This window comes from Coffea arabica, chromosome 11e (assembly GCF_036785885.1).
Source record: "Coffea arabica cultivar ET-39 chromosome 11e, Coffea Arabica ET-39 HiFi, whole genome shotgun sequence".
NCBI lineage: Eukaryota > Viridiplantae > Streptophyta > Magnoliopsida > Gentianales > Rubiaceae > Coffea > Coffea arabica.
The window spans coordinates 58,276,353-58,287,599 of record NC_092331.1 but is presented as its reverse complement, the minus strand read 5'-3'; the positions used below and the strand labels follow the sequence as shown (position 1 = coordinate 58,287,599).

Below are 11,247 nucleotides of genomic sequence, written 5' to 3'. Positions count from 1 at the left end.
ATCAAGAGTCACAAAAAAATCTTTATATTGAGCGTTTTATGGGAGTCTATCTCCTCGAGGTTGGATTCATGATGCAGGACTTTGTCAATAAAGGACTCGAAATTTAATTAATTTCTAACAACAATATATCAATACCAACATATATAAATAGTCCGTGCAATGTTTGCAAATTAATCCACAAACTTAAAAAGAACAATTAATATAAGTTGTGTTGGGTCTATTAGGAATTTGGGACCTGTTCCAATTTTATTTAACATCATGATTATGATTATTTCCGCAGACTAACTCAGTAAGTATGGCTGTTTTGATACATTATCAGTAACTGCTTCCATACGCATTACAACGCAGGATTGAAATTCCTACAAGAATTCTCCAATCTAGGAATGTTTATGATAAACAAATTCAACCTGCTTTCGACTTCCATCTACAGAGACTAAGTGGCCAGGGTTGTACTCGGGCAGCTGTCCACCGTGCACGCCAAGATGTCTCTGTAATCGCGGGAGATCTTGAAGGAATCATAAACTTTGCCATCTCTGCTTTTTTTGTACTCAAACAACAGATTTGAGTGATCAAATGCAGTCAATTTTACAAATCCATGATCAAAGTCCTTGAAAATACTCCATGCAGTCTGGATGCCAGAAAATTCAGAATCAGTAACGCTGGCTCCTGCTCCTCCCGCAACCACATGAATTGTCCCGTTCAAGGCACCCTTGTATGAGTGCCTCTCCTTGTTTGTGCAAACATTCTGTTGGAAGGAAGGCAGTGATAGAGATTGCACTATTCCAAGGGCAAACCAATAAAAAGATCAGAGCAGATGCCCATTTATTTTTCATGTAGCAGTACAACTAACTTAATCAATGATCCTATATATTGCTCTTGCCATTGAGACTCAATTACTGGAAGTCTACTCTGCTCTTTGGGATTCTTTATACGACTCAAATCGAGCAAAATCTCTTCTTTTTGTTGTTTTTATAGAAAAAAAAGGCGAAAACATCTATGTGCATGTGTGAGAGCATCGTTCTTTTAGTAGGAGTACCTCGTAAACAGGACACGTCCTTTCATAATTATGAACATGACCAAAGATGGCAATATCAACTTTATACTTCTGCCAAAGTTTTTCAAGGCTCTCCCTTCCCATTGGTTCTGCAAATGATCCTTCATTAGCATACCAAGCACATGAAGAATAGCCTAGAACACGATGTGCCAGGAAAACTAGCCACGGCTGCTTCTGTCTATCTACAGTGGAAAGGCAGTGCTCAATGAATTTATATTGCTCTGTTCCCTTTCTCCAATCGTGTTCTGTGTCTGCTATGCAAAACCTGAACATGCCATAGTCGGTAGAATACCTGACAAAATAATAAAGCAACAGTTTGGTGTCAATCCTGCGACACCTACCGCTTTTCAGAGTATTTAGAAGTTTACGTAATACATGAAACGTATGATGAGGACTCTACTGATCTATAACTCTTTGTATTCTTTATGCTACATTCTAAGAGAGAAAACGTGTATATCCAGGATAAACTCAAATGTGATACTTCGTAGTTAAAAAGCAATCAACTAAACAAGGCCATTAAAGCTAAAAACTGATGTAGAAGGTGGCCTTTTTTTTTTTTAAAGCGAGATACTAATGTGATGTAGGCAACTTCACATAGCCGACAAAGTGTTGCAAAACACCAAGCAGAGTCATTTCCTTTTTTAGCCTTTTTTTTGGTTGGGGGGGGGGGGGGGGGGGAGGAGGAGGGGTTTTTTTTGGGGGTGGGGGTGGGGAGGGGGGAGTTACATAACCTTATGGATAAGAAGAGAACGGTGAACGCTGTAGACATGCAAAGCGTCAATTATGAAACACCACCAACAGCATTGAAATTGCTAAGATCTGAATGGTTATTTTATTTCAAGAAAATCCTATATACCAATCCACTTACCAGACCTTGGCTCTATTTTCAGCAGGAAAATAAAACATGTTCTGAGCCAAGACACCACATTCTCCTCCTGAATCTATGGTATCGTAGAATGAACCTGATCCAGGCCAGTCGCGCTCGTGATTTCCACTGTGTAGACAAACCATTAGCATGACCCCAGAAAAAGAAAACAAGAAAAACAAAAGCATGCTCAACTAGTTCTAGGACTAAACAGAAAATACCTTGCAATCATGTAAGGTACTCTTGAAGCAATTGGCTCAATCTGAGAAGTAAATTGATCCCACTGGGAGAGATACCCATTGGCATAACATATATCTCCAATGTGGAAGACTATATCAATGTTCATCAAGTCTTCAATAAGCTGCTTTGTCGTGTTAAGAGATCCTGGTTGAAAATCGTTGTACTCATTAGAGCCATCAGCTTCATCCTGCAGTGCAGAAAGTGAGGAGAGTTTGATACTGAAGGAGGTCATATCTGAAAACAAAGATACGTAAGCTTGAGATAAGCTGACACCGAAGCTGACAGGCACATAATATGATATTAACCAAATTGCAAGCATTACAATCTTTTTACATGCCTTGAAAAGAAACAAATATGGTTGAGAAAAAATAGACATACTTGATGACATAATAAAGAAAAAGATTTAAAGATTCTTGTTTCAAGAGTTTCAAACCTTTCCCATATCACCAAAGATGACAACACGTTGGAGAGAACTTTGCCCAGGATAAGGTGATGCTCTAAATTGGTACATCTGACTCCAGATATATGTGCCATTGAACATTCTATGCCCCAGCTTGTAGGTGTAGCTGCAAGAAGGAATAAGGAGGTCACTGTTAAGTAATTGAAACATAAAAAACATATAGTTCATTTTTTCTCATATTTTCTGAAGGCTCTCGAAGTTAACTTTGATCAGATGCATTCAAGCCATAACATTAATTTTCAATTACATGAAGTTTAACTAGGAGATGTTATCAATGTAAAAGAGGGAGAAGAGAACTAATGCATGTTAATAGGTTAGCAACTTTTTTATTTAAACAAGTGAACCAAAAGGTACCATCCACTTGTGAAACAGATATTTAAAGCAGTCAAAAGAGAAGAAAAAATTTTGACAAAGAACCAAATTTTTTGTTTTCATAAGAATCTATAACCTACACTAAATTGGGCCACAACTCCTTCAGAAAACTAGTATGAATGAATCCAGGGTCACGCCAACCAACAGTTCTGGCAGGAGCACCTGCAGAATTTGACATTACCAATGAATATCCACTGCAAACTTAGTGGGACAGAGTGCTAAAAGTTGACTATTTAGCTGCCTATTGGTAAAGCACAATATTATTGTTTGAGGATGAAGAAATAGACAGTTACAAAAGTTGAAGTCCTGAAATCAATATAGAATGGTAAGAACACTATCACGCTATTCAAGGAAAATTCAAGCTAACTTAAGATCAGCATGCATGCTATAATTCTGCAACAGCTTGGACAGCTGCAGTCTGCAGATTACTATTGGTGTTGATCCAGAAAAACTTTAACTGATGCTTTCGTCATACATAAGTGCATGAGTGAGCTGTAGATTTTAATGTACATGCAGATAGCAGTAACCAATTATTGGCAATGCTTTGGTCATGCATGTGCTCATGAGTTTGTTGTACATTTTGATCAGATTAAAGTTAAATATGTCCTAAAACAGGCATGGGAACATATACTAAAACCATTTGTTTGGTCAATATCAAGAACGATTATTTCCATATAGTACATAGGTCATAATAGTTTGAAGGTGTGTAACGCACCACACATGGTGTTACGGTCAAAAGTCAACGTAACTGCTAGAGAACTTCTCTGTTCTTCACCTTGCAGACCCCATTCTACGAAAGGTTCTGCTTCATCAAGTCCATAACCACTTGTCCATGTCACAGTCATCTAAGCATCATTTCATACCATAAGCATATCATAAATATGCTAGCTAGCTAGTTAGAAGATGTCATGAATATGAACAGACGTTTTGGTCCTAGAATAAGCATTTGCCAGCAAAAACTGACTCAAAGATTTGGCATGTGCAGGAGGCAATAAACGATAGAGGTCGGCTGTCATTCATTGAAATGCTTTTCTCGATTGATTTTTACTTTTACAACTTCATTTCCTTTTTCGATGACACAAATAGCCAACATGAAGGCGTGTCATCCACTGTAGAAAAAAGTAGACTTACTTCATTCCATTGCTTTCCCTGTGCTAAGCGTGGGTAGACAGGAGCATTTGGATTTGCAAAGGTGATTGTATTTGAGATGGCAACTAGCTTTGGCTGTAATTAATAAGAGAAAATTGCAACGAAATAGAAACTGATATTAGAGAAGAAACAAAGCAAACTTTTATCAAATAAGGGGAATTGATGCACTGATACAAACACACATGCAGACCAAGAGAGAGAGAGAGAGAGAGAGAGAGAGAGTAAAAATCTACTGGAAATCAAAATAAAAAGAAAAGGTATAAAACAAATGCACTAGCTCTCTTTCAATACCTGCTAACGTTGTATCACAAACCCTTCATTTCTGGTCCTTAAATGAGAATTTGGAAAAATGGATGATTTAGAGATTTATTACTTAAAACACGAGAACATTAAACTAGTTGAGTGAAAGAGACTCTAATTTGGAAGCAAGTTCCAACCAATTTGCATGAAGAGCAAAAGAAATGGTAGATATAGTACCTTCATCAGAATGAAAAAAGAAATCAGAATTTTAGTATCAAAGGTCATAACTATGGTGCCTAGGTTCCAAAATCTTCTTCTTATCGCAGCACTAGCCTTTCTCTTGGTTTTAATTATGGCCAGGAGTGACTGCCTTAGAAAGTCCACTCATTATCAGATTCAAGTGGGAGTGCTATTTCATCTACTTGGGTTAAAAAATAAGATACACTCAATATTCCTTATCATTGCAACTTTTGCACATAGAAATTTTTGGACGCAGATCATATCTAGGAAGAAGAAAAAATGCGATTTTCTCAAAGAATCAAGAATATTTCCCATATGTCCTTGAGGAAAAATACAGGTCAGGGATGAAAACATCTGATAGAAGAGATAAGAAATAGAAAAAATTGTCAGAATTACATTTATTAAGTCAAGGGAAAGAAAAATCTGGCATACTTTTAATAATCCACCAGAAAATAGAGCAAAAGAGAAGTCGGATCTCTGGTTGATCAACTGAAGCTTCAATGATCCTTTTCCTGTTTTCTTGTACTTGGGATTTGTGTAATTGGCATACTGAAACTGTATAGCAACTGATAAATCAGTTTTGACAGCAGATCTAACCCCGGGCTAAAAGCATGTCTATAAAGATAAGAAAAAACTTCCAAGCAAAAACAGAAGACCAAACCTTTATTGGTGCTGTACATAATACAGGTGGAAAAGTTCTAGGATTGTCAGGGAGGCAAATAGAAGCACTGCAAATTATGCACATAAAAAGTTCAGTTTGCTAATTTCCTTCAGATCAAGTGCGAGATACATATAGTAAACAAGAGTCCACTTGAATCTCTAAATTGACTATATCCACAAGATTTGGGGTATGTTGAAGATATGTGTAAATATTAGGAAAGATATGATTATAGTATCATGTATTAATTAGGTATCATATGATTATAGTATCATGTATTAATTAGGTATCATATGATTAAAGTATCATATATTAATTAGGTAGTTACACTTGTATATATATATATGTATATTGTGTAGTCCAGAGAAATGAAGAAAAGTATTTTCTCTCCCTTTTTCTAAGTTTTCATGGTATCAGAGCCCTACCATCAAGGTTAGGGTCTCTGTCCGCTGCCGGAAAATTTAGTAGTCATCATTCGGTTCATCTGGTTCTGTATAGGACACATCTGTGTTCTATTCTTCACTCTTGTTTTAAAGAGTTCAGGTCTGTCCTTTTTTGTTTTTATTCTGTTAATTCTGAACCCATGGCAGAAACGAAATCTGTCGTTACGTCTGATGTGGTTCCTGTGATGTCTAAGATCACGGACCACAAACTCAACAATTCTAACTATCTTGATTGGAGCAAAACAGTTCGTCTTTATTTGCGAAGCATTGATAAAGACAATCATCTGACTGATGATCCTCCAAAAGATGGTTCAAGACAGACATGGCTAAGGGAAGATGCTAGATTGTTCCTGCAAATACGGAATTCTATTGACAGTGAGGTAATTAGCTTAATTAATCACTGTGAATTTGTTAAGGAGTTAATGGAGTATTTAGAATTTTTGTATTCTGGTAAAGGGAATATTTCTCGCATATATGAGGTGTGTCAAGCCTTTTATCGTGCAGAGAAACAAGATAAGTCCATCATGACTTATTTTATGGATTTTAAAAAAACTTATGAGGAGCTTAATCTGTTGTTACCGTTTAGTTCTGATGTGAAAGTTCAGCAAACTCAACGGGAACAGATGGCAATTATGAGTTTTTTGGCTGGTCTTTCACCTGAATTTGAAGCTGCTAAATCTCAAATTCTTTTCAGTCCTGAGATCTCATCCTTGCAAGATGTGTTTAGTAGGGTGCTTCGCACAGAGAATACCCAGTCTGTTCAGTCCAGCAGTGCTCTTGTTGGTCTTGGAAAGAAGCAATACAAAGGTGGTGGTAAAGGAATTGACACTCGGGGACAGAATGCAGAAGTGGTTGTGTGTTACTATTGTCAAAAGCCGGGCCATATGAAGCGTGATTGTAAGAAATTGCAGTACAGGAACCAGAGAACTCAATCCGCACATATTGCTTCTACCAATGATGCTATTAATCATGAAAAGTCTGTTACGATCTCTGCAGATGAATTTGCTAAATTTTCTCAGTATCAAGAATCATTAAAGTTTTCATCTACTCCCGTAACTGCCATCGCTGAGTCAGGTAAACCAAACACATGCCTTGTGTCCTCGTCCTCCAAATGGGTAATTGATTCTGGTGCCACAGATCATATGACAGGTAATTCTAGTCTATTTTCTACCTTTAAGCCACACACATCCGCACCTACAGTTACCTTAGCTGATGGGTCAAAATCTCGTGTTCTTGGATCAGGCTCAGTTAACCCCACTCCATTAATCTCATTGTCATCTGTCTTAAGTTTGCCTGAGTTGTCTTTTAATCTAATTTCTGTGAGTAAACTTACTCGTGCCCTCAATTGTTCTGCCAAATTCTTTCCTGACTATTGCTTGTTTCAGGATCTTACGACGAAGCAGATTATTGGTAAAGGGCATGAATCTGGAGGTCTTTACATTCTTGACACACAGATACCAAAGTCTATAGCTTGTTCTGGAATTGTAACTCCATTTGAAGCACATTGTAGGCTGGGTCATCCTTCTCTCCCATTGTTAAAGATACTTTGTCCACAATTTCAGAGTTTGTCTTTATTAGATTGTGAGTCTTGTCAGTTTGCCAAACATCATCGTTTTAATTTGAGTCCTAGAGTCAATAAACGAGCGGATGCTCCTTTTGCATTAGTTCATTCAGATGTCTGGGGATCTAGTCCAGTCATTTCTAAAACTGGATTCAAGTATTTTGTTACTTTTGTTGATGACCATTCTCGTATGACTTGGTTATATTTAATGAAAAATCGGTCAGAGTTGTTTTCTCATTTTTGTGCTTTTTGTGCTGAGGTCAAGACTCAATTTAAGCGTTCTGTACAAATATTGCGAAGTGACAATGCCAAAGAATATTTATTCACACCTTTTCAATCTTATATGGTGCAAAATGGCATTATTCATCAAACCTCTTGTGTGGATACACCATCCCAAAACGGGGTTGCAGAACGAAAGAATAGACATTTGCTCGAAACTGCAAGAGCCTTATCATTTCAAATGCATGTTTCTAAACATTTTTGGGCTGATGCAGTGTCCACAGCTTGCTTTCTAATTAATCGTCTGCCTTCATCTGTTCTGAATGGTGGGACTCTTTATAACACTCTTTGTCCAAATAGACCTTTGTTTCCCATCGAACCTAAAATCTTTGGGTGTACATGTTTTGTCCGTGACTCTCGTCCCCAAGTCACTAAATTAGACCCCAAATCATTGAAATGTATTTTTCTGGGTTATTCCCGTGTCCAAAAAGGATATAGATGTTATTGTCCTAGTCTCGGCAGGTATATTGTGTCAGTTGATGTTACTTTTCTTGAAAATACACCTTTTACCCCATCCTCATCTCATTCATGTCAGGAGGATGATGATGATTTGTTAATCTATACTGTCACATCCTCAAGTTCTTCCCCTGCTAAACCTCCAATTACTCAGGTATATTCTCGACGACAAAAGTCTCCTGATGCATGCCCTGAATCAGTTCCTTCGTTACTAGATCCTGTCTCAAGTGATGATCTTCCTATTGCTCTTCGCAAAGGTAAGCGTCAATGCACTTATCCTGTATCTTCGTGTGTATCTTATAATCATTTACCCACCTCTTCTTGTTCCTTTATTACATCTATTGATTCTATCTCCCTTCCTAAAACTGTTCATGAAGCCCTATCCCATCCCGGATGGCGCAATGCTATGATAGAGGAGATGAATGCTCTAGATGGTAATGATACTTGGAACTTAGTAAATTTACCTGCAGGGAAGAAGGCTATTGGGAGTAAGTGGGTTTTTGCAGTTAAATTCAATCCTGATGGGTCGGTTGCTCGGTTAAAAGCTCGCCTTGTTGCCAAAGGCTATGCCCAAATCTATGGAGAGGATTATTCTGACACTTTTTCCCCTGTTGCTAAGTTAACATCTGTCAGGTTATTCATTTCTATGGCAGCTACTCATAATTGGCCTTTGCATCAACTAGATATCAAGAATGCCTTTCTTCATGGAGACCTCCAAGAGGAAGTTTATATGGAGCAACCACCAGGGTTTGTTGCTCAGGGGGAGTTTGGGAAGGTTTGTCGTCTTCGGAAGTCCTTGTATGGACTGAAACAAAGTCCTCGTGCTTGGTTTGGAAAATTTAGTCAAGCAGTTGAAAGGTTTGGGATGCAGAAAAGCAAATCTGATCATTCTGTTTTCTACAAACAGTCTGAAGCTGGTATTATTTTATTGGTAGTATATGTGGATGATATTGTTATCACTGGAAATGATGCTGCAGGTATTTCATCTCTTAAAACTTTTCTCCATAGTCAATTTCAGACAAAGGATTTGGGACTGTTAAAGTATTTTTTGGGTATTGAGGTAGCAAAGAGTAGGAAGGGGATATTCCTGTCCCAAAGAAAATATGTTCTTGACTTGCTATCTGAAACGGGAAAATTGGGAGCTAAACCAGCTAGTACCCCAATGATTCCTAACTTGCAGCTCACAAAAGAAGGTGAATTGTTAGAAGATCCTGGGAGGTATAGAAGATTGGTTGGAAAGTTGAATTATCTTACAGTGACTCGTCCAGATATCGCGTATTCAGTTAGTGTTGTTAGTCAATATATGTCTAATCCTACTGTTAATCATTGGGCAGCTGTAGAACAAATTTTGTGTTATTTAAAAGGAGCTCCTGGACGTGGTATTCTGTATAAAAATCATGGTCATACTAGGATTGAGTGTTTTTCAGATGCTGATTGGGCAGGATCCAAGGCAGATCGAAGATCCACAACTGGATTTTGCGTCTTTGTTGGAGGAAACCTGGTCTCATGGAAGAGTAAGAAACAGAATGTTGTCTCGCGATCGAGTGCAGAGTCAGAATATAGAGCTATGGCACAATCGATATGTGAAATCATGTGGATAAATCAACTTCTAACTGAAGTAGGTCTCAAAACCTCAATGCCTGCAAAATTGTGGTGTGATAACCAAGCAGCTCTTCATATTGCATCCAATCCCGTATTTCATGAGCGAACAAAACACATCGAAATAGATTGTCATTTTGTTCGTGAGAAAATACAGCAGGGCTTGATTTCTACAGGATTTGTAAGGACTGGAGAACAATTGAGAGATCTCTTTACGAAGGCTCTACATGGGGTTCGAGTTGATTACCTTTGTAACAAGCTGGGCATGAGCAACATCTATGCTCCAGCTTGAGGGGGAGTGTTGAAGATATGTGTAAATATTAGGAAAGATATGATTATAGTATCATGTATTAATTAGGTATCATATGATTATAGTATCATGTATTAATTAGGTATCATATGATTAAAGTATCATATATTAATTAGGTAGTTACACTTGTATATATATATATATGTATATTGTGTAGTCCAGAGAAATGAAGAAAAGTATTTTCTCTCCCTTTTTCTAAGTTTTCAGGGTAGCACTGGAGAAAGAACAGGCGCTATGGAGGAGGAGTCTTGAAGTTAGTCCAACAATAAACGAACTTCTTATACCTGAAATTGGCAGGAGAAAAGACTCCAATCCAATCATCAATTGACGGATTGTTAATGCCATACTCGAGAGTAATCCATTCTTTGTTCTGCCCCTGAGATAACGAGGAAATTGCATGTGATTCTAAAGTTTGATTTCATTCCTCAAACTAAGACAAAGCATTTCAGGCATTTTTTTTTCGTTCCTCAAATTAACTTACATTCAAACCAAGAATTAATGGAGTGGCTCTGATATAAGCTCCATCATCAAGAGCAATTACAGCACTACTGATGTCAATCGTTGAAAGTGGTTGGACCCCATGAGACGTCGCCCATTGAAGTTTGAGCAGAGCCACCAAAATTCCCAGCAAGGTCAAGGAAATTCTCATGGCAGCCTAAGCTAAAATAATGACTGAAATCAAATGGTGAGAGGTACTTTTGTACTGCAAATGGTTGAAAATTAAGAGCTTTAAGTTCACAGCTTAATTACGAGAAGGGATTACCATTGACCAATAAAAACGAAGACTAATCCATTAAGTAAACAGGAAACTGCAACCTAAGGAACCCAGAACTTCTATACGCAGGTTGGAGTGCTAGGCAAATAGTTTTCATGTTCTAGTTGGCTTCGCAAGAAACAAGCGAGCTCAAGTCACAGCTCAAGAAATGACTATATCAAGTGCAATAAATTCTGAACTGCAACTTGAAGTTAACTGACAGTGAAAATTGAAAAATAATAGATAATCGTATATTGGGATTCACAACAGATACATAGATAGTCGTAAGAAACGAACTGACCTTATCCTCAAGTGCACTTAGTGGCGTTACTGATTTTAGAAAATGAGTTGTAGCAGCTGATGTGATGCATTAAGGAGGAGGTAAGTGATGAAAAATGAAAGTCTTTGTCGTTTCTGTAACTCGTGGCGCCTTTTCAGAAACTTTGGAATCTTCAAACGGAGATTCGAGCATAAGTGTTACTTTGAAGGCCTTATATATATATAAACACTCAAGTCGATTAATTTGTGCTTGGTATATACTGGGTTTAATTAAACCCAAGTTTTCAT

General features: G+C 37.7%; 1 protein-coding gene across 1 annotated transcript; it reads right to left on the bottom strand.

Annotated features, from left to right (window-relative positions):
* Nucleotides 1-218: 218 nt before the first annotated feature.
* On the bottom strand, nt 219-10,970 carry LOC113719183 (probable inactive purple acid phosphatase 1). The gene is made up of 12 exons (XM_027244301.2): nt 10,408-10,970; nt 10,211-10,302; nt 5,282-5,348; nt 5,053-5,175; nt 4,123-4,215; nt 3,707-3,836; nt 3,072-3,153; nt 2,593-2,725; nt 2,141-2,346; nt 1,923-2,048; nt 1,037-1,346; nt 219-745 (listed from the first exon to the last, which is right to left on the bottom strand). Exons 1-12 carry the CDS (start codon nt 10,573-10,575, stop codon nt 434-436), a joined length of 1,842 nt encoding a protein of 613 aa, XP_027100102.1. The 5' UTR covers nt 10,576-10,970; the 3' UTR covers nt 219-433.
* Nucleotides 10,971-11,247: the final 277 nt, after the last annotated feature.

Coding starts and splice junctions, on each gene's coding strand:
- LOC113719183 (XM_027244301.2), bottom strand. CDS start 10,575: ATGAGAATTTCCTTGACCTTGCTGGGAATTTTGGTGGCTCTGCTCAAA. Junction 2,347..2,592: donor TCTTTGGTGATATGGGAAAG/GTTTGAAACTCT, acceptor TCTGCACTGCAG/GATGAAGCTGATGGCTCTAA. Junction 2,049..2,140: donor GTACCTTACATGATTGCAAG/GTATTTTCTGTT, acceptor TTGTCTACACAG/TGGAAATCACGAGCGCGACT.